Source organism: Acanthisitta chloris, unplaced genomic scaffold (genome assembly GCF_000695815.1).
Source record: "Acanthisitta chloris isolate BGI_N310 unplaced genomic scaffold, ASM69581v1 scaffold11456, whole genome shotgun sequence".
NCBI lineage: Eukaryota > Metazoa > Chordata > Aves > Passeriformes > Acanthisittidae > Acanthisitta > Acanthisitta chloris.
The window spans coordinates 80,566-105,064 of NW_008678736.1; the positions used below are offsets into that span (position 1 = coordinate 80,566).

General features: G+C 37.2%; 1 protein-coding gene across 1 annotated transcript in view; it reads right to left on the reverse strand.

The window, feature by feature from the left end:
- The window catches only part of FNBP1L (formin binding protein 1-like), a 32,867-nt gene extending 20,321 nt beyond the window's left edge, over positions 1 to 12,546 (reverse strand). Inside the window, exons 1-2 of the mRNA XM_009077026.1 lie at positions 12,472 to 12,546; positions 5,623 to 5,738 (exon numbers count right to left, since the gene is read on the reverse strand). Of these exons, the coding sequence (XP_009075274.1) occupies positions 5,623 to 5,738; positions 12,472 to 12,546 (191 nt within the window). The remainder of the gene's footprint in view (positions 1 to 5,622; positions 5,739 to 12,471) is intronic.
- Positions 12,547 to 24,499: the final 11,953 nt, after the last annotated feature.

Consider the following 24,499-nt stretch of genomic DNA (forward strand, 5'->3'; position numbering starts at 1 on the left):
TGTATGCATGTTTTGTATCTCACTCACTGGCCCTATATAACTGCAATTGTTACAAACTATGAACTACCTTATCATTAAAACAAGAGTGCTAATTCTGCTTTCATCTAAACCTTGTGCAGTTTCTCAAACATATTTATCTAGAAGTCAGCTCTATACTACAAGGCTACATGTTGTGAGATTATGTCCAGTGATGAAATATATACCAAAATATGATCAGGTAGTTGGTGTGGAAATCGCAAGTTTAGACCTTTTGTCTCTTTTCATACCCTCTGAGACTACAACCAAAAAACCAACTATGCTAAGACAGTTGATCCCTTTTTATATCAATATGTACTAAGAAATTAATAAACACTGACTTCTTGAAAATTATTTCCCCATTTTATAGCAACTTCCTTACTGAAGTTCAAACAAGAATCACTTCTCATTATCACCAGAACCCACTGCCTGTTGTAACATTCCACTTGGTAGGGATTAAATGCAGACATTTTGATAGGAAAATGCATAAACCCAAATAAAAGAAAAAATAAAAATAATCTTCACTAAGTAACTTTGCCATGTTTCATTTTCCTTTACATTTCTGCTTTGCTCCTCAGTGCTTATTAATGAATAGGAAACTCCCAAAATTCACCTTATTATTATTCAGAAGGTGAAATGCATATCACACATACAATGCTGTAGCTAAGCAACCACACATGAGCCTTTCCAAGGGAAGATTTTCACACTTGTTAAAAATGAGAAAAGTCACTAAAAGCTATACAGTGTAAAGGGGCACAAATATAGATTATTTACTAGCACACTGATTTCTGTCCTGGTTTCATTCTTTAATGCAATTAAAGAATTCACTATTCTAGGAAGATAAAATTCACTAATTTCTAGGAAGATAAAATTATCATATAATTCTTTCTCCTAATAAAAGTCAGTTTCATTAGTCAGTCCTGTCTACCTTGGGATCAAAGAACATACAGTTTTGAGACACTGTGTGATCAGGATTTAAAGTTCAGTAACAGCACAAGGTACAATAATCAAAGGCAATAAATATGAAACAAGAAGCGAACGCAGAACTTAAAGCTCAAAGAAACAGCCAGGGTTCACATGAAAAATTAAGCATAAATGGCCTCCTCAAGAAGTGAATACCAACACTTAATAAAAACAGAGAAATTAAATTCAGATCTTTGAAAGAGCACAGGCTGACAGGCACTGGTGTGGATCTGAGGAGTGAAGCATTATTTTGCAGAGGAGCCAGCTGACACTTCAAGGGGGCACAGCATTCTCTAACATTTTTACCTAAATCCATGCCTAACCCTCAGAATCCAAATGTGGGTCTGGACTAGTTTATAAGAAAACTGCACAAGTAATTGTTGGCCATCAGAACTGAACCAAATCTACAAGATCAACTGCTCTATACTTCCTTAGAAAAGTGTAGTTGATGATACTTTAATCCTCTTTGGAAGTACAATTTAGACAACTTCTACCACAGTCTGTTTTACAGTCACCTGGAAACTAACCACATCCAACTGTGCTGCTCCTGTAATTTTAACAACTTCTCTTCTTGGTATAAATTGGTCAACAGCAGTGAGATACAAATTGATTTTCAAGAGAAGTACCTCAGTCACATAAGCAGAAGCTTCAAAAAGCACTCCAGTTAATAAATTAAAATTACAGTCATGTACATAAAACATCTACACAAAATTTTACAGACATACGATCGAAAATTGTGTTTAGCAACTCAAAACTAACATCAAACAAAGAACTGAAGCAGCAGCAATATGGTAGAATCTGTATTAAAGTAAGCAGCTCAGGTTCTGAGACATTTGCTTATACTAAACCTCTACAGCCTCTGTGGCATATTACAGATGAGCCTGGGAACAAACTTTGCTTTCAGAAGATACTGAAACTGCACTAAGTGCTAAAAGGCATTTCATATATATTTGTAAAATAGCAATTTCATCTGATGACTTTCCTGGTTACGTATCAGTACCACAGACTGGGTGAAAACAATGACAATTAACTGTATTTAGTAACATCTCCTCAGAAGAAGTTTTAACTGAAGCAATGAATCTTAAAAAAACTGTAACCTGGAAGTTGAGTTTACAAAGCTGAGTGTCCTTGGAACCTTTCAGAATTCATATGTTTGGTCTTGCAGAAACATCACTATAAAAAAACCTGCCACATCCATATTTGAACAGTAATCAACAGTGCAAATTCTCAGCTCCAGTTGAAGGGAGAGATATTTGAGAAACAATCACATGTGGTGATAATCTGTCCTCAGCTCCACATTTGAGCTCACACCCATTTTCAATAACGTTTCGAAGAGTCTGCATACAATAATGCAGTAGCTATGCCTCAATTTGACCAGACATACACATATATCAATACTGTATTTAGAAAAACACCACTCATACACAATAGTATGCAGAAAGAACATTTAAAACAGATTTTCTCAGAGTAACCAGACATCTCCAGAGATCACAATGTACAATTTTAGTGGGCAACAAGCAGCTCAAGAACAATCACTATTTGCTTTAAACTGACAATAGGGAAGTTGACCATATTCAGAAATGTTATTCCACATTGTAGTTTCATCTACACCTGCAGGTAGAACTTGTATTACTGCCTAACGTCACAGAAAGTGGAACTCCTCTGTCTGCTTGAGTGTCATAATGCTTTAGACAGGACAAAGGGGAGTGAACATCCAGAATTGTGTGTGATGATGTGGAAGTAAATGAAACAGACCTCCACCTCGCCCCTTTTAAGCAACAATGCTGATCAAAGCACCATCTGAGAATTCAGTTTAAAAATTCAGGGAAGAGCCCACTAATTCAGCACATCCTAAACCTAACTCTTTCAGTTATAAAATACAAACAAATTACACAATCATATCATTAAAATGAAATGTGTTAATCTACAATGTACACCACGATATATAGAGGGCTCCTCAATTATTTCAATTTTTCTTATACTTTTTCTCAGTATCAAAGAATAACAAGGAATGACTTGCAACCTAAAACCAGCATTTGGACACGATTCTCACTTATTATTATTTATTTCTGGAATTACTCAGTGACCATAAACTGCAATAATTTCAGACAGTAATAATCTAGTGAGTTCACTCAATCAGTTCCCCATATGCTGTACACGCATCACTTGTCATCTCCTAGAAGACTTGGAAAAGCTGTTGCACCTGGGAAAACCTCATCACTAAGTTGTGACAGTACAAAGAAAAAAAGAAGTTATCAAAATGCAAGGATATGCACGAAGTGAATATGACTTTCTGCCAGGACACAGACTCTAAATTTCAAAAAATGTTATGAAAAATGTGCTCAAGTTTTCACCTTGGGTTTATGTCTATAAGAATAAGATCCATGAATTATCTCAACAGAATGTTCATGGCCCACACTGAAATCAAGACGGAAGAAAATACCACCACACATCACTAGCATTATCTCCATGATTAAACTTGTTTTTTCTTGGTCTCTCATCCAAGTACTAAGAGAGCCACAGAACTACCAAGAGGTGACCACTTGCCATATTGTTTATACATCTACTAAACAAGGGCATAATTAATCCAAGCTATGCAGTTCATTATGAAGAGAATCTCAACACACTGTTTTTGAGATTGCATTTCATCACAACAGGAAAAAACAGTCATAATCTAGAAATCTCCATCAGAGATCTCTCTCACAGGCCATATGCTGCCAGCACTAAAATTCACCAGAACCACAGCCCATCCCACAAGACCTCCTCACTCAGAGCTTCCCAGGAGCAAGCTGCAGGATGGCTAACCCTTCTGGAGGTGAAAATTTTGCTTGATCTTAGTCTCCCCCCTGGGCCTCATGACCTTTATACATGGTTAAAAATGGTGAGCATCCTCAAGAGAAATCATGGTTGAAATCAAGTTGTTATCACAAGACAGTTCACTGCTAAACAATCAAGTTTTCCCCAGAGAATACACAGGCAAGAATATCAAAGAGTAGCTTCAGGAACTGGTCTACTGGCAGAAAATCAGTCACACTCTGATTTGTGTGCTGTCCAGGCCCTTGTTGGCAGCAGGCAGAAGTGCAGGCATGCACTGTACAATGTGTGTGCAGCAAGACCTGTGCTTCCCAAAACTGTCATACTTACTGCACATAGACAGTCCAGACATCTGACAGAAGGGGTACTCGACAAAACTTTTTCATATTTGAAAGACACTTCAAGAAAAATCAATAGTTTTACCCAGAGTAAAATTCTGAACAGAGAATTTCTTATTTTAAGTCAAATCCAAAGTAACAATGTGGTGTCTCATCTTGCTAACTGAGAAATGAAACTTTAAATACAATTAAGCAAAATGGCATTTGTTCACACTGCTTAAGGAAAAGGTCTTGATAGAAATGTGTTTTATTTGCATTAACCTATTTTTAAACAGCCAACCGGAAACAAATCAGAACTGGGCTATGAACTGTGCTCTTCATGCTTCCAACTACTCTCCTTTACCTCCTGAAGCTCTTCTACATCAGCTTTAGAAAAGTGGCATTTATTTCCTTCCTTTTAAGAAAAAAATTCCTTCAGTAAAGTAATGGCCCATTATGTTAGGTGAATATACACAACTGGATCAAAAAGGAAATGAGCAGCGTAGACAGAGAACATCCATACCCTCAACTGTGAGCCTCATTACTGTATTCATGAGGCAGGATTTCTAAACTCTCTATCTGGTGACAATCTAGTTTGCCAATGATGAGAGGATGGAAGAAACCACAGGAGAGAAGCTGCGATCAGTTTCAGTCTGACAAGGGCTAGGCAGCAGCTTCAGCTGAATCCCCAAAGGAACTCAGGCCAGCAAAGATTACAGGGAAGGCAAAGATTACAGTGAAGGCCAAGTTCACAGCAGTGTCTTTAAATTTTGTTCTCCAAGCACTGAGTGTACCTTTTAGCAAAAATCAATCCTACTTTATTCTGAAGAATGTGCTTCTCTGCCATTTCATTGCTGCTGCTCTCCTGGTATGATCCCTGGAAGGAAATTCCTATTGGACCTAAAGGATGTTTCACTTGGCACCAATAGAAAGTAAAATGCAGAGGTAAGACAAAGCATGGCTGGCTTAGTATCTCATCCAAAGGGAACAGACCAGCTATGGAAATGGTGCACCTTAAGGACAGGAAGATCTGCTGCTTTCTCAAGCTCTACTCAATGATTTCAATCAGATTTCCCAGCACAATGTAGTGCAGCCCTTGCCAGTTCAACATGAGAAATTAATTAGTAGCAGAGGCTTGAAGATTGTTGAGCACATACACACAAATGTAGATATGGAAAATGCACTTTACAACAAACATGCTGATAGTGGGAAAATATTACTATGGTTTTCCTTGTTTTGGATCTCTAAGTCTTAAACCTTTTTAGTTCAAACATCTGAAGGGTGGGTGGGAGGGAAGAGTAGGAGAGAAGGCAGCAAAAACAAGCAAGCAAGAAAGCTCACACCCAGAGATAACTTTCTGGTTTGGACTGGTCTGTCGTGAAAACAAGCAGTGATCTAATTCACTCTGTAAATGAAAAACAGTCATTAATCACGACATTACACACTTGCCCATCCTCTGATACAGTGATTTTAAGTAACTGTTAACAATCCTTTAGAAAACAAAAATCCTTACCTCAGTTGTTTTGCATAGTTTTGCTCAATTTCTATCCTTTCTTTTACAAATTTTGCGTATTTCTCCAAGAAGTCAATGCCCCACTGTGTATGTTTGTCCAAGTTATCAAACTGGTCCTTTAAAAACAAAAGAAAAATACCCAGAATTAGTTAAGAATCGCAGCAGCACCAGAAATGGCATATAATTTATTTAGAAGTTGTGCTTTGAGGGAATGCTTTCTACGTGGATAGAAGTCATTCAGGTTATACATCAGTCACACGTGTATATACATATACCAGAACAGCAGGTTGTATGTGCAGGCACAGATCTGCCTGTTTTTGTAAAACCAGCTCTAAACACCTGCATTTTAAGTTGTAAGCAGTCTTTGAGCACTTGCACAATGCAAATGCATCTTTATTCCTCTCAAAATCCTTTATTTCAAAAGTGGATATTTTCTACCAAGATAACAAAGACATAACAAAAGATCAGTATTAGGTAAATAAGAGACTGATCCACAGAAGAGATCCTGGGCAGTTCTAAAACACAAGAAGTTGTAATTCCATCGGATACAAATATTACTTTCACTCTTACGATTACCCACTGAAAGAAAAATAATATAAATTATAGCTGCATGACTAAATTGGGTGTAGTCTGCACATGAAAAACATTTATCAAATCAAAACTATATACACTGCTCTAGCAGGAGATTCCAAAGAAAGCAAACCTATCCTTAGCCATTAAGAAAGTTATAGCAAAGCAAAGACACAAAACAAAGAGGAGAAACAGGCAAAAATTACACCACACTTCCAAAAAAAACCGTTGGGGAATTTTTAATACCTTAAACCATGTCCAAAACCAGTCTTTGACTGTATTCTGTACTGAGCAACAGGTGGAGGATACACTAATTAGGACAAGATGAAAATTAAAAAAAAAAAGTTGAAATATGGGGGTAGGAATTAGGCAGAAGTGAATAAAGGTAGAAATACATCCTAGCAAACATTTTCTGTTGAAGCATATTTGCATTTTGTGCTAAAAAATCTGCCACAGTGTAAAAATCAAGCACTTTCAGCTTACAACAGCATTTAGACTACATTTTTCTTGACTGTTATTTAATAATTCAAAAAGACAAGTAACTGCAATATTCAAGCTTGTGCCCTGTATATGCTGAATCCAAATACACTTCACAGTAAATTCAAAAATATAAAAAAATTGAAAAAGAAAACATCTAAGAAAACAATTAAGCTCAAAGTTTGCATAACTTGCAGAAAACACTGTGAGGGGTGTTTATCAGGGCCTATCTTGCAGATTCAGTAACTTGCCTGTACCTAATGAATGGTGTCAACGTTTACCACTAGCAATTTAAGTTCAATTTCAACACGCAGTAGGATGATCTAAAGTTAAATCAAAAAATTCCACAAAATGCTGCAGTGCTTAAGGCTCACGGAAATGCATTCACTAAGAGAGATACTCAGTCAACACAACTATATGCAACCAACAAGAATAAAAATAAAAATAACCTAATAGGATTAAGGTTGCTTTCAAATCTTGCCTTGCAGGTGTATCCCACACCACAGACTATGGACCACAGACATTAGTGCCTTGAACACCTCAGCCCAGTGGCATGCAAGAACTGCTAACCAAAAGCATCCACCCTGCTCCACCACCAGCCCCTGCACTACTCTCTCCACCAAAATCACAACCACTTTCCACGATCTGTTTCACCAGAAAACCACATAAACAACCAAAGACAGGAGAGGGACAAAAGACAAGATTTTAATGTATTTAAACCTGTATTTATATGTATTTAGAACCATAGCCTGTATCTCATGTTGTTCTGATGTGTCCACTTTATGCCAACTGGATACTTCCACTGTAAATATCTTTTGTCAAATAAAGTGACATTCCTCCAAAAGAAGTTTCTAAAAGGTGCTCCTGGCATGGAGTCAACATCTAGTGCCATTAAGAAGAACTGACTTCCTTCAGCACACAGCAGAACAAAGCCTTTGCTGTCCTACTTAGGCTCTTTAGTTCACAAAGCTCTCATTTGCTGCTAAGGTTTCATTAGCATTACGGAACACCACATTACTTATGTTTCCAAACATGCAACCAGAGAGGGTGGCTTTCCAAGTATTCTGCTCAAACAAAAAAAGGACTCTACTGGTCAAACTTCATTATCCGCTACTAATATGAAACTGGAATGGAGAAAAACGACATTTGACATGCTATCATGCTTTACTAAAAGTATTTCATCGCTCACCATGTGACAAAAACTCTCTTTTCCCTCAATTCCTCTTCTTCATCTGATTCTAGGAACAGTATGCTCTATGCAAAGACAGCTTTGTAGGATTATCCCATAATCTCCTAGTTTTTCAAATTCTCTATCAACAATAAACCACTGAATGAAAGTCCACAATCACAAAAATCACCTTACACTGCTCAATAAAGCCACCGAGATAAATTAAGATAAAGGCAACACCAACGAATAAGCAGAAAGGACTGGCCTGTTGAGAAAGGCTTCTAGAAGTGAGACACAAATTTACTCATGGTCCTTTCAACTCCTCTCCAGAAGATGACATATTCGAGCTCTGGGCCTCCATTAAGCAAAAAGTTTCCTTTTCATACAGGAACATAAGCAGAAAATCTTCCACACAATCAGATTGCTACAAAGGGAATCATATTAATGCACTGAGATACAAGACAAGCGATGTCTTTGATGGGGAAAAAAAAAAAGAGCAAAAATCAGGCAGTACTGTAGAGACAAGAAAATGGACCAAATAGCTGCAATTAAATTTAAGCCTGCAATTTCAAAATCAGTGTCTCAGTGCATTAGTCTGGGTAGCTCCTTTATAAGAAATATGAAAACTGCATTAACTAGAGACCAGCAAAAGGCAATTAAAAAGAAAAGCATATCATAAAATATCTGGCTATCTACTACCTTGATATCTAAGTATGTTCTCAACAATATTTCCAGGCAAATATATTGCTGTTTGTCTAGTAACTCCCCATACCCCTTAGTAGCTGAGCAGACAGTTTTTGTAACAAACTTTATTAAAACTGCAGCTGACTATTACTAAACCGATTAAGGTCAGCTAATGGATGGTGGCCCTAAGTAGAAACTGCCCACTCAAAAGATGGAATGTAGTCCAAAGTCTCTGAATTATAAACAAACAGATCTGACACTTGATAAGATGTTTGTACTAGGTCAATACAGACTATTCCAAAACAAATGTTACCTCCCTAAATTCTACTTCCAGATTATGTACTGGAACCACAGAACAATGTTACAAATACTTCAAGTTTGCAGTTCTAAACTTATCACGTGTTTACAGACACCAGAAAGCTTTACAATAATAGCTGCTGAAGCACCAAAGCAAGGAGAAAAGCTGAATCAAATCTGCACCGAAGACAAAACAGACTCTCCCAGGTTCAACTCAAGATATGCTCTCCCCCCTAAGAGACACTTGTTTTTTCCCCAAACAACAAAAAGGAAAACATGAAGACCTCTTTAGAGGGATAAGCATGGAGGGAATGCTATAGCGTATGTACCAAACCTTTAGTCTTCCTAATGCTACCAGTAACTAGCCCAGACACTGAGTTGCTTGCCTTAAAATCCTTCTGTTTTACTGAAGGATTCCTTTACAATAAACTCTAGTTTACTACATCGACATCAAACTGCTGATTAGTCCCTGATTTATTTCCCTGACCTCCAGACAACACAGCTGAAATCTTTAAGAATCACATTTAACACAGAAGTACATTGTCTTATAAGTTTAAGCAACCTATTCCCATTAAGCACATCTGCAGCATCTTTAAAATCTATCTAGTAAAATATTTTATTTGCAACCATGATACTTTGCATTAATTATTCTCTGATCATTTTGTTCTCTTTTGACTCAACTGTACATCATTGTTTCCATACTTTTATCTGACCACAATTTTAGTCTGCAGTTACCCAAGTGATATTTGCAGCTTTGAAGCACTGGCTCAAGATTAGGTTTTTTTTTCCCCAACTCTTTGCTCTCCAGGCTGCACAGTCAGTCTAAACTTCCAATTCAGCAAGTGGGAGATTAAAACCTCAATCCCATACTTTGCTCTCGAAATTCTTCACATTTATGCAGTGCAAGGAAAGATATACTATGCCAGCGTTCAGAGCACGGAAAGGCAGGAATCAGATCTTCTTCAGGGGAAAAACTCAAAACATTTGGCATCAAAAAAGCCCCAGAGCATCTGTGGATAAAAATGTTGCATTTTATTATCACTTTATAAAAAGTAATTGATTTCTCAACCACACAACTGCAAATCCACAGTAACGCAAGTGAGAAAATGTGTCTGATTATATAACGTAACACTGATCACATCAGTTCTCATTTACTCAATTAAAGCCCATGAGGGTTTATCAAATGAACCTGAATTATGGATAAATTTAAATGATAGGTTAAATTTTGGATAATGTCCTTCTTTCCTGCATCAGCACTACTGCAGAAGAAAAAAAAAGATGCAACTCAAGAAGTTAAATATTTTGTTACAAAACATTAGCGAGTCACTACTTCACATCCTGAGACTTTATAGAAGTCTTACAAAATATCTGAATTCTTTCAGATATGAAAGAATTGTGCAACTTATTTTTGAGTTTATTTTTTTTAAAAAATCAAGGCCTTGAATTAAGTTCAAATGATTCAACATTTTACACAAATGAGGTACCTCCAAGTAAATTAATTTATTTAAAATTAAAAATTCTAAACAAACAAAACACCCAAACAAACAAAACCCGCAGTGTTTGTGCAAAGAACTACTTGATGTGCTACATTAAAAATTATGGTAATCACAATCAGATAGAATATATTAATGAGATGTTACCAGTGCAGTATAGGATACCTTTCCCCACTTGTCTTCAGGACAAATTAATTATAAAATTGTATGTTAATTAGAGCACGTTACATTAAACTACTTCTGACAGTAAATTTCAGTTTTTCTGATCATGGATAACTCTTCACTGCCTAATTGTTTTTGGTTTCTACTTTTGTCTCTATCTTTATGCATTCCTGGTTCCTTTTCTATCCTAGGATAATAGCTCTTCTATCTTACTGTCTGAACTGATTATCACTTGTCTGTATTCCTGCCTGCTTGTTTTTATAATTATCAGTTTGGTCTTCTGGTCTGTCGTTTATCCTTACAACTGCAATGTGCTCCTTCCTAACAGGCAGACAAGAGCTGCTTCCAGCTAAACAGTAGTTTATTTTTCCAAAACACCCTGTTAGTTTTACATCTAAGAAGTAACAAAGAGCTGCTTCTATATCAAGAACAAAAAAGAAAGTGTTTTGCTTTTCTGCTTTCTACGAGTTCTGGATTGTAGCTTCCAGACTAATCTGCAAATTATACCTCATTCCTCTCTGAAAACAAACTAGGTATTACAGTTAAGAGAGTGGAAAAAAATGTGGCTGTGAGCAAACTTAAAGGCTAAGCATTTTATAGACTAGAAGATTAATACCAGTGAGAATGTTCAGAGCACAAACATCAAAAGCCATAGCCAGACTGGAAATAAAGCACAGCCACTCAGATGAAGATGAGGGGGAAAAAGTTACAGGTCCATATACACATATTAAACAGTACTTCACATTTTAATTCCATATTCAAACACAAAGTTCACTGTAGACTGTACAGGCATATGTACAGGATACTACAAAGAAAATCTACTAGTCTTTTGGAGACATGAAAAGGAAAAATAATTCCTAAAGAGAACTTCTGAAAGCACTTTGTAGGCTGACCTTCAGGAGATGGGGCTATTTTGCCTGCAAAAATTAAGACACTGGTGTTAGCAGTAAACTACATCACAGCTTGAAAATACTTGAGACACTCTGCTAGAAATGCAGAGGGCTTAATATGCAAAAGAAAAACAACAGGATTTAAAAAAAATCACTTCTACCTGGGCGAAAGACTACTTTGCTCCAAGAAATAAAGAATTAATAAACTCATAGCATGAGTGCAGTATGAAAAATCCATTTGCCTGTTAAGCTTTTGCATATATTCTTAACAAGCAATACTACTGCCAATTTTGATTTTAAAAAGTCAATTTCTACAATTAGAGTAACATTTGCATGGTAAGGTGAGCAAAGATCTCAAAAGTGGTACCAAACCACTGGAGACGCAGCCATTCTGCAAGATAGTGTACACCACAAGTCAAGTTTCCAAAACAAAGCTAAAAATGGAGAGCCACAATTGAGGAAGAGGAATACAAAGTCTATGTTTTTCTCTTTAAAGATGTCCTCAGACCAGCAGCAAAGGAACTGCTTTGGAAACTTTAGATGAAAGGTCTGACAGGAGGGGACGTCTTGTTTGACAGCTAACAACTTCAAAGGTGTTTCCAGGAAAGGACAGGAATCTACCACAGACAGAATACGAGTGGAAACATTTGTGACTGCTTTTGGAATGAGCAGTCAGAACTACAACAGAACCAAATTCTGCCTCTGGAGATTAGCAGATCAGCTGAAAGACATTAGAGATTACAGCTGTGCACTCTAGTTCACCCACGCCATAGCATGGATCAGTTGGACTAATCATTAGATTTTAACAGCAATAGTTTTCTCCCAGCAGAGCAAAGTGATTGAAAGAGTTCACAGCTGAGACACTGAACACCCACGTTAAGAGAGGAAAGGAACACACTGGCACAGAGGGCATCTCAACAACCACTCCTATTTGTCCTGCTAATGAATCACCTCCAGAATTCTTCAGTTACAAACGAATGTATTTACCTCACTGTATTGTGGTGTAAACTTAAGTAAAGAAAAATTCAATTCTTTGCCAGTGTACCTATGGGTCTGCTTTCTGTTCCTCTCAGGGGATTCCTGCTCTGTCCTCCCGTGACAGACTCACCACCTGCCTCAAACTGCAGGGACAGCAATTTCCTACATCCACCTCCTCTTCCTCCTCCAGAAGCTCTACCAACATCGTGTGTAGCAGCCATAACATGGTTACAGGAATCCTTCCCCTCTGCTACCCATCACAGCCTCTTCACATTGAGCGTGTCAGTGACAAGGTTGGTCATTGTGGGTAAGTATCAGCTTTAACATCTTTACCTACAAATTAGTAGGGAGGTAAGATACCCTAAGATACTGTCCCAAGCAAACAGAATGGACTCCCTTACTACCATTGCTTGAGAAAAATATAAACATGCACAATCACACCTATGAAACAGGTATCACTAGAACACAAGCATACCTAAAATATGTACCAGTAAATCCGAAAACTGGATCAAAATCCACTTGCTTAGCTTTCAAACAGCCCCTTAATCTCATAAAAGTTTTAATTAGGAGGACATTTTTTAAACAAACTTAACCAGATTTTTTTCACATATGCTCTTTATAGAGATTTTTAAAATACTTGAGTCTTACTTGCATTTGAACCAAAGCTTAGTTCTGAAACACATTATTCTCTACCCAGTTCTCCTTTAAGCTTAATTCCCACTTTAACACACAACAGACCATTTTCAAGCAGCTCTACTCAAGACAATAGCAAATCACAAATCATATAAATATGTCTTCAAGCATTATTGGATTAAAATAGTTGCCACCTTAACACAGGGACAGCATTACACTTGCCTTGTATTTACAAAGGACATAATTATGTCCATTCCCCTAAACACCAAGAAATCTTATTTTCACCACAGCCAAGCCAGAAAACAGGCACTTCCTGAGCCTTCTGGGAATGGCTCAATGCTGCTAATAAACAGACTGAAACACAAGTACGTTTTAGTACATAGTACATTTTAGCCCTAGTTATGTCACTTGCAAAAGGAGACAGAGACTTTACCTTTAACCCTCACTGAAGTTCATCACAGTCTAAAAATGCTACTACAGTTTGTACAATGCTTAGAGATGTTGTTATTCATTATAAGAAACAGCTGGAGAAAGTCCTATCTTTCCAGCAACACTGGAGTCACAGAGTATAAAGCAGTAGGGCTCTGCAACAATGAAGCAGCAGAATCCTGGATATGACCAACAGCCACACGAGGCCTCATGTGAAGCAGAAGCTCTGTACAAAACCAGCAGTTTATTGCATGATTAACAGTGCAGAAAATCTGCAAGAACAAAGTATCTGACTTGGGAAACAATGCTGCAAGACTTTTTGAAAAATGGTGCAAAGAATCTTTAAGTTCTTCGGTTAGAAAATAGCATTATCTGGCTTGACACACTATGCACAAGTTGAATATTTTAGTGCATGACTAAACAATCCATCAGTGAAACTACTGAAAACTTTCAAAACTTTTAAATGCCTCTCTACCAATTACAGGTACTTCATGTACTTCCACAATCTTATTAAAAATGCATCCACAGGAGACTGACAGAGCAAGAAGTCCTGACAGTCTCCAGTTCTTGCACATGTGACTTTATCTATTTTTGCATTCTGAAGGATCTGGTTTTTAAAAGCTTGTGGAAACAGGAAAGAGATCTTACTTACTGCCAACTTCTTCAGCGAAGGGTTAAGTTCCTGCTCTGTCCAGCCTGGCATAGCATCTAACAAGCAGAGTAAGCACTGGCTTTTTCTTCCCCATACACTAAGGAGTGAACAGCATACTCAGGACAAGAAGGGAGTGCTATCCATGTGACAAAGCAAGACAAGAGGGGAAAGATACAGGTTTCACACATGGAATATTATTATACACCACCTAGATGCCCTGCATCACAAATTCAGAATACAAGTTCCACCAGCTTTGCTGCCTATTCTGTTGCAATGAAGCTGCATCCACTGCTTTGCAGGACACAGTCATCACTCATGAAGTTCCATCTCCATCCCTTACATGTACCTGCACAACTTGGTACAAACTGTATTACATGTCCAGCTACACTACCATGAAACTCAGCTTTCACTGCACTATTTAGTAGCTTTACTGAACTGAAATGTAACATTTAAAATAACTTTTAGTTTGCATATAACTTGGAGACCATACTACAGACCACAGTTCAGAACCATGAGAGTCAGAGCTCTGAACTCACCAAAACACCAAGATGCCTGCGATATAAATTTAAAACAAGGAAGTACTTTCTGCCAGCTGGGGGAGGTGAAAAACAAGGGAGAGTATCAACTTCCCTGTCATCCAAATATCACTTCCTTGTATCTATCTGCTCAGCTACTAAGTAGACCGTTCTGAGGATACCATTTTAAACTGACTTTAAAACTATAAACTGTTTAACAAGTAGGATACACAAATCCCATGCAGACAAGTGAATTTAGTGTATTTCACATTTAAAAGATGCATATTTAGGCCTCATCTCCATGGAATAATCAGAAAGAAAAGAATCTATTCTGCATGGGTTGAATTGTATTTGTTTATCATTCTGACAAATCAGGACAAATATAGCATAAAAATATCTACACAGAATCCAAATACCGAGTATCAACAGTAGAACTTCAGCATTTCAACACACAGAGCAAAGTATATCCCTTATATACCCCTTATAACGTTCACCATGTGTATTTTAATAAAGGTGCACGTTCCTTAGAATCTTAAGCTCAAGTCAACAGTTCCTTAAACTAAATGTATTTTATGGTATTATTTCAGCAATTGGAGCAAACAACAAACTTGTAATATAAAACTTACAGCACAGAAATAAAACAAACATAACCTGGTCTTAACTTTTAATTTCTCACACCAGGTTTAACTACAATACCCAGCAAACTTACAAGAACTTGGTACTGAAGTAATATATACCAGACCTCCAGTAACATAAATCTTGTAGCTTTAAACACAGAGATCCAGGCAAAATCTCCTTATTCAGCATGGCTTTGATAAACTGTTTCAACTACTCTACTCCTATATGTAGGAACATATATTCAACTGGAATATGAGAAGGTACTTCCTAGTGTTATTATCAGGTCCCATCAGACAGATTAAGCCAAAGCCATATACCTTATATTTGCTGCTATGGGAATTCAAAAGATACAACTTGCCAAGAAATATGTGCCCTTCTACATAGCTTGTCAACAAATATTTGCCCTTCTAAATCACTCAGAGTAAGACACCTATACACAGGTATTTTGATCAGCCCTTCAATTTTATTGAACTGAATCATTAGCCTTTTATTGTGTAGGAAAGGCTGCAAATATGAACAAAGTTAATCACCACAGACTGTTCTGGGCACACTCTCCATTAAACAGGCACAGACACTGTTCAATACTTCAGAAGATCAGAGATCACGGGGGACCAGTTAGGTAAACACTTATGGAGCTGGAAGGCTGATAACTGACTCACCATATGCTGTTTGCTTTTGTCAGCTCAATAGATATGGGGATTTTTCTGCAAAAAGCTTTACCGTAAGGTGAACTCAGAGAAACTTATGCATCGGAAGCTCCACCTGAATACAAGGAAGAACTTCTTTACTGTGAGTCACTGAGCACTGGAACAGATTGCCCAGTGAGGTCATGGATTCTTCCTTGCTGGAGGTATTAAGAACAGTCTGGATGCAATCCTGAGCCACGTGCTCTAGGAGGGCACTGCTCAAGTAGGGAGGGTGGACCAGATGACCCACTGTGGTCCCTTCCAACCTGACTGATATTGTTAACTTCCCTTTTTAGTATCACCTCTGAATACTTTAGTGTTCAAGAGAAGGACTATTTGTGAAGGAAAAAAAAGTAGCCACATCTTTCTCCCTTCACAAACAACAGTAAATACTTTTCAAACTTGATTATGAAAAACAAGTCCACATACTTAACAGGAAATGAACACAGCAGTTAATTAGGGCCTTCCTATCTTCTTTGGAACACTATTTCAGATATTGATAACACCCTGGCAGGAAAAAAACCCACCACAAACATACACACACAAAACCCCCAACAACAACACAACAACAAACACCCAAGCTCAAAAAACCAAAACAAAACCAACACTCGCAGAAAAAAATCCTCTATTTGCAATGGATTCTACTGTACTCACTGTTTCTAAAGCAAAATTCATAGCAACATTAACATAACTGAATAAAGAATTTAAACTAAACCCAGATGTTACTACTGGCACCTTCAAAACAATGGAATTTTTCAAGGTTTTGTGATTCAGATAACATTAAAATGTAACATAATTTCACTGTGTGTCCGTTTTTCCTCAGAGTTTTTAAAAATATGAGCATATGGTAAAGTCCTCCTATATTTCACCTCAGACTTTAGAATAATAACCTGTATTGTAAGAAACACATTTAAATTAGTAATAATTTTTTTCTAGTAGTAATCTACTTTTTTGGTAAATCAAATCATACAAACACATACCATTTCCCTTTCAAGATAACAAGGTATTTTTCACTGCCAAATACCTTAAATTACAAAGGAAACAAAAAGAGTGATGTAATTTAACCATAAGCACATTCACTTCCATTACAAAAGTTACATTTTTTAAAATGTAACTATTACAGTATATTTGGACACTGAAGTTGCTTACACAAAAGCTGAGTACAGACTTCAGTTACTGAAAAGAAAACCCCACATTTTTAAATTGCCATAGCTACATTTCTCATTCTTTCCAAAACATATACAAAGCTCAAACTCAAAGCAGCTCAATTTCATACTGTTTCTGTAATCCAGCATATTAAAAAGACAATGGGTTCCATAAATATATTCCACACAGCTCTAGGAATTCCATACTGAAAGCAGGCAAATCTATAGCATAATCAGTGCAAACATTTCTGAAGCAAGATAAATAGTGCTCACGTTCAAGACAAGCAGACATGGAACAACAGGGTCACATGTGGCAATGCTGACACCAGACTATATCCATTTATTTTTTGGAGAGCCAATTTCTTTTTGAGAGTCAATCAAACAGCCAAGGTAGAAATTAAAAGGCACTGTACCAGATACTTACCTTCTGCAATTATTTCTTTCCTGACTATACCAATAAAAATACAATGGTATTCACACTAAAATACAGTGGAGATCAGAAAGGTATAGATAAGCAAGGATCCAATCTAGGTACTTTATCTGTGACTGAACCTCAAGGCTCAAAACCGGGCACAGTATTAACTTATTTATCAATGACTTGGATGAAGGCACAGATGTCTCCTCAGCAAGTCTGCTGATGACACAAAGCTGGGAGAAGTGGCTGATCCCTCAGAGGGCTGTGCAGCCCTTCAGAAGGACCTCGACAGGCTGGAGAGATAGGCACAGCAGAACTGTCTGAAACTGAACAAGAGCAAATACAGGGCACTGCACCAGCTCTGTGGAGAAGGTCCTGGGGGTCCTCATGGACAACAAGCTGTCCATGAGCCAGCAATGTGCCCTTGTGACCAGAAAGGTCAACGGTGTCCTGGGGTGCATTAGCAAGAGCATTGCCAACAGATCCTGCCCTTCTACTCAACCCTAATGAGGCTGCATCTGGTGTGCTGTTCCATGAGCCTGTGCCCTTGTGACCAGAAAGGTCAACGGTGTCCTGGGGTGCATTAGCAAGAGCATTGCCAACAGATCCTGCCCTTCTACTCAACCCTAATGAGGCTGCATCTGGTGTGCTGTACCCAGTTCTGGGCTCCTCAGTACAAGAGAGACATGAAGCTCCTGGAGCAGATCCAGCAGAAGGCAACAAAGATTATTATGGGACTGGAGCATCTCTCTTATGAGGAAAGGCTGAAGGAGTTGGACCAGTTCAGCTTTGAGAAGAGATGATTGAGAGAAGACCTCATCAATGTATGTAAGTATCAAAAGGGAGTGTGTCAGGGAGCTGGAGCCAGACTCTTCTCCATGGTGCCAAGTAATAGGACAAGAGGCAACAGGAGAAACTGATGCACAGGAACTTTCGCCTGAATATGAGGAAGAGAAGAACTTCTTTACTGTGCAGGTGACCACACACTGGAACAGATTGCCCAGAGAGGCTGTGGAGTCTCCCTCACTGAAGATGAACTCAAGAACCATCTGCACAAAATCCTGTCGTGTGCTCTAGGATGGCCCTGCTTGAGCAGGGAGATTGGACCATACGACCCACTGTAGTCCCTTCCAACCTTACCCATTTTGTGATTCTGTGGCTTAACAGAAGCATCTTGCCCAGTTTTTCCCTCTCATAATTTCTCAGGATCATTTTTTGTTCTTGTATGCTAATTTTTTCAACTCCTGTTCATCCACTACTTTCTTTCTAATTACTTATTTAAGTCTCTTTTGCACAATGTACCCTACTCATGTAACTTCACTGTTTGCTCCACTGACAGATACTAAGAATGTTTCTGCCTTAATAAAGAAACTGTGGGAAATCAGCAACATTTTAAGTATTGTGTTAATTCTGTTCTCCATGCAAAGCAGCTCGTTCTACTGATGACAGCCACAGGAAAGCTGCTACTGTAGTAAATAAGTAACAGGTTTCTTTCATAACAACTTTTCAGTATTACCAAATCAGAAATAGTAAAGAGCAAAACAGTAAAAAAGTGCTCAAGGACATACTGGAGATGTAATTCAAAATTCAACTGCAGATCAGGACAGACATTTGTTACAGATTTGCTGTGTAGAATCACAGAATGGTTTGGGTTGGAAGGGACCTCAAAGATCATTTTGTTCCAACCCCCCTGGCCACGGGCAGGGACACCTCCCACTAGACCAGGTTACTCAGAGCATGATCCAACCTGGTCTTGCACACCTCCAGACCTTTTGAACTTGTACTTTCCTTTCAAAATCCAGTTCTAACCGAAGAACCCTATAAAACTAACACTCCTTACTGCACATTGACCTGTAAGAAAGCAGCACAGTTTTTTTCTCTCCTAAAGACATGACCTTTCCTGTATTTTATGTCACGGCCACACCACATCCATTATACCTTATATGAAAAACCTAATTATTAGCAATTTTATTCTTCAACATGAAGTGCTAAATCTGCCTTTATTAAGTATTCTTTTCATTAAGTCTTCATGGAATTAAAACAGCAAAATACTAAACAACAAGTGATAAAACTCTGTAAATAATCAATGCTCTAGTAACTGTCAAAGGATACTAAAGAAATTCTGACAAATAGCCTCAAATATTGAATATGACAATGACAAAACCACAGAACTGGTTCTTTCATACTGAATAGAACAGTTGTGTCTTTTATTACATTGACTATAACACTGAAACCATCTAATTGCATATGGGAGTTCCAACTTTGTTTTGAACATTAGAGGCTTGATTAAAAACGCACAGAAAATTCATGTTTCATATCTGGGGAGCCTTAACACTTTATATTCTGGCAAAAACATTTACAAATCAGTGATTAAAGCACACCAATCTGTAATCAAAAACACTTCTGGATTTTGTGATAGGGAAAAACCTGCATGTGCCTTTTCCCCTTGTATTTCTTTCTTCAGTTTCATAAGTCATTACATATCAATGTGTAAAACCAGGCATATCTTTTAGAAAAAAAAAATGAAACTGAAATGAAATGCAATTAATTTAATCTGTGTCAGTATCTGAATTCAATGCATCTTTAGCACATAACAGGAAATTGAAGATACTCTGCAGTCGTCCAATTTTTTTCTGAAGAGAATGATTTGGGAAGGAAACTATTTGGAACTATTGTCCCCATGAGTCTCAGATAAATACTGATTTTAAAGCATTCAAAAGACCATTTATCAAAATACATTTGACCAAACTTTTGAGTGTTCTGTATCACATACTGTACCACGAAACAGTCACACAAGGCATCAGTTTTTCAGATGCTTTAAAATGCTTCATAAGAATAAGCAAAATTATTATACTTCTACGAGAGCAGAATACACAATCCGTATTAAAATCACAACACTTTGAAAGCAATATTTGTTTTCATATCATATAAAAAGCATAAACAAAATATTTAACTGATAAACTGTGATAAATTAAATAGTATTTTGCACCAAGATTAAGTATATCCACTATCCAGTTTCAAAGCAAATTAATAAACTGAAAGGAAGGTAGCAAAAGTAGATGAAGCAGCATTCAGGAACATATTTTTATCTTAATCTGTCAGCAGTATCCTGAAATATCTCCTTAGCAATTAATCCCTAAACACTAAGTGCTCTTAGATTTCTTCTATTTGTTTACTCCGAAGCAACCTCACTTGTCTGTGAACTGAAAATAACCTTGTACAGCACAGAAAGACTTATCTAGGGTGAGAAATACAGCAGAGAATGAGTACTGGGTACAATTCGACCTTCCCACCTGAAAGAGTCATCCAGAGAACTAGATTTTAGCCCAAATTATTTAAATGAACGTGACCCTGATGTTAATAGCATGAAACACAGGTTAATTCTTGGTATATCTTACATTGCAAAAAGAAAGCCTATACTGTACTACATTTTCTTTTCAGTTCCCAAAGTTATACTGGACTTGGGTTTATTGTAATTGTTAAAAATCAGTTTTCAAATTAGATTTTATATAAAAGCAGGAACCAACTCACATGAGATGTGCCTAGCATTAATAATTTCACATTTTGGATTAGTCCATTAGGCTGGAAAATTGATATCAACCTGCTACAATTAAAATACACTCCTGATAGTAAAGTTCCTTTTTTTTTGTTACATACAATCAAAAATTTTATGTCTCTCAAGAATACACAGTAGCACAAGCCCTCGATAAGTACTTGAATTGCTCTCACTCCACAAACCAGCTCAGTCACACAAACAAATGTATCACCCAGTTACTTCAGAGACGCAATCGACAGCAATAAGAGAGAAATTTAAAAATAATTTAATGCTCTCTAAACTGTTATGGTTCTCAGCATCCACCTTAATGGTTGCCACCAACACTAGTACCATTTGTTCTCTTTGCATGTTAAAATCATGCTGAGATACAATGTACTCATAACTTAACAATAATACTTTTAACTAAACCTATATGAAGTGTTTTGATTGATACAGAACTTTGTTGCTCAATATTATTGCAAACATTTCACATCAAGGATTCCAAACTCCACAAAACACCAAAACACTAATTAAAATGTTTTTCATCCATGGAAAGAGATCACACAATACACTTATCACTACATCTGCATAGTCATCTCTCATTTCTGAATCTTTGTACCTTGAAAACAATTCTATTAATTTATACAACTTGTAATGCATAAACTAGTAACAGTTTTTTTTTCTTATGATAAAACTGATGTGATATGTAAAGAATTTAAAGGGAAACAAGTAGATTCCCAGTAACATTCAGAAAATTAAATAGCAATAAAACTGGGCCACATCATCAATAAATGTACAGCTAGGAGACAAACACTAAGGTGAAATCAGGCATATGACATCATGGAGAAAATACTAAATGAAGGTGTTTCTACAAGATGTGACTTAGGATTCCTAATATTAATGTAGGGTAACAGCACACCAAATGTAATTCAAATAAACTCCTTGCAGCTGAAACAGTAAACGGTTTCCAGCCAGATGAATGTAATTGGATGAGCCATACTGCCTTCTGTGTCAGCAGTATTAAATACAGCTTCACTGGAAATGTCTCTTCACATACTGTCCCTAAGGTCTGAAGTCAAAAGACAGTGCTTAAATGTGCAGTTTATGAGTTTATCCAAAACATATCTACCATTGTTTCCACTCAAAAGAGTTAAAGCAACGAAGGCTACCGAAAAGTGTTCTTCATATAGAAATACTGATCCTGAAGGCCTTCTGAAATACCAACGTGAAAGTCTTCAGTAACACCTTTATGGTTGTTGCAAATATTTTACCACATTATAGAGATGATAAACACAGATCATACAAAGCCTAGAAGAAAACTGTGTACACCAGAAAGCATACTGTATCCCAAAAGACCTTAGAAATAATTTTATGCAACTCATACTTCTTCACTCAACTTGCCATGCTCTTTATTCTTCTCTTTTCCTCATAAAACAGAAGTTAATGCTAAGCAGAATACAGAAACCAATGCTGCTGAAGCAACTAAATGAAAAGTAGCACCAAAGAAATAAAAGATTATGAATAAAAATAACATAAGAAGACAGTCTAAACAAACTAAAAATGGAGCAAGTAAATCATTAGGAACTTCTAGCAAAATAAGATCAAAAGACCTTTTTTTCAGGAAAAAGACAAGCAGAACCTGATGGCACAAAAAATATTGCTTATCATGTTAGAGTGCTATTTCCTTTAGTAGCAGAGATTTTTGAAAGATAAAGGATCCAACTACCAGCAAAGCCTCAAACCCCTCTACTTACGACAGGAATATACTGATTTTTCAAGTGCCCTCATCGGCTTTTTACAAAATATAGTAAAATCTTAAGAAGAATTTTAAAAGTTTTAACATTTTCTTGCAATGCAGTTTAACTGCAAGCTGCACTGCTCTGAGATACCTGAGGTCAACTGGAGATAAATGAAAAAAAGTGCTCTTGAAGAAATGCTTTAAAACCCACCACCTTTCTTAAAGACAAAAAACCACCACATTAAACATTATTTTACATGGATTGAGAAAGGATGGAGGAAACAACATTATGAAAAGCTATGCCATCTTCCTAGCAGAGTAACTGCTAACAGTCCTAAAAGCAAGGCAGGCAACATGCAAGCAACTCATAGATAACTTGGGAGATATGGGAGCATGATCCTCTTCTCACAAATGAACCAAGTCAGCAAAAAATCAAACTTCTTTTCCAAAGACACAATGAAGAAAACATCAGGAAAATCACAAGTTTCAGGCTGGACTTATAGTCTGATTATGCCCACAACATAAAAGTTGGAAATGCCAAGTACAAAGTGCTACAAATAATCTATCAAGACCACAACAAACATTTACCTGTAAGGTCTTAGAATTTCACTATTCTGTTTCCCAGCATTCAGTATGCATAAACTAACAGCAGTACTCCCACCTAAGGTTTGCATAAAGATGAAACAACAGCTCTCCTTTCAGAATTAAATCTCAAGGTTGAAACTTGTGCTTGAAGCACTGATATTCCACTGTATGTCCTTACTGAAAAAAGCATGAACCCTGTCCATTCAGCACTATCACCTTCAGACAATTACCTATTTCCTCAGAAATTACAAGGCATTTTATACAAATGATGTTAAAACATGTTCCATACAGAGCCCACAACTACAACCTTCAAGTATAAACCAGACAGAACATGGATAAGTATTTTACCTAAGAATCACTAAGCATAAACACCACTGGTATCTTTAAGACTTTATTTTAAACCTCTAAGAAAATTACTGTCATTCAACTATTGAAATTTCAGTGAAACTAAATGACCCAGAACCAGAATAACTGGAAGTCACTCTGTGCTAAGACATGCAAACAAAAATTGCAGCTAGCACACTCAGCCTGACTTTGGTTTTGCCTGTACCTACTAGGGTTTGAATATACAAAGCCAATCCCTGGTTTTACAAAACTCCAGTTCCAATTCACTAACTGGATGTTCGTTTCTGTAAAAACTTCTTAGTTGTGCACAACTGACTATTCCTACTCACTTTTCCCTCTCAGGATTGCAGAACATAAAGCTGAAACACAGGGAATCACACTGGTAGCTCTCCAGTGCTAGGCTAGCAGAGGAGGAACTGCAATGCTGTTTCTGCAAAGATAGTAATTACACTCCCTAGCACCAGTACCAAAGAGAAAATGCTTTGTAAAAAGCCATTTTAGAAAGAAGTTGCTCTTGTTATTAGAGAGGGACATCTTAATATTAACCTAGCCTCAAACTCTCAGAAATGAGAAGACAAAAGGCCTCACAGCTTTAACCAAACAAAGAGGCAATCAAGACAAACCAAAACAAATAACCCACAACCCCTATTTCCTTAATCTCAACCTAAAGACTTAATCAGACCACCACACCTCTTGCTACAGGAGCAAATATTTGAGTATCATGCAGAGTCAGGATACTTCACAGACCTGCTCACTTGCCTCACATGGTGGCATTTCTATTTAAGTTTCATAGGACTGTACTGTCTACATTCCTCTCGCATTACTTATGATGTACAAAAATCCCAAGCATTTGGATTTTCCT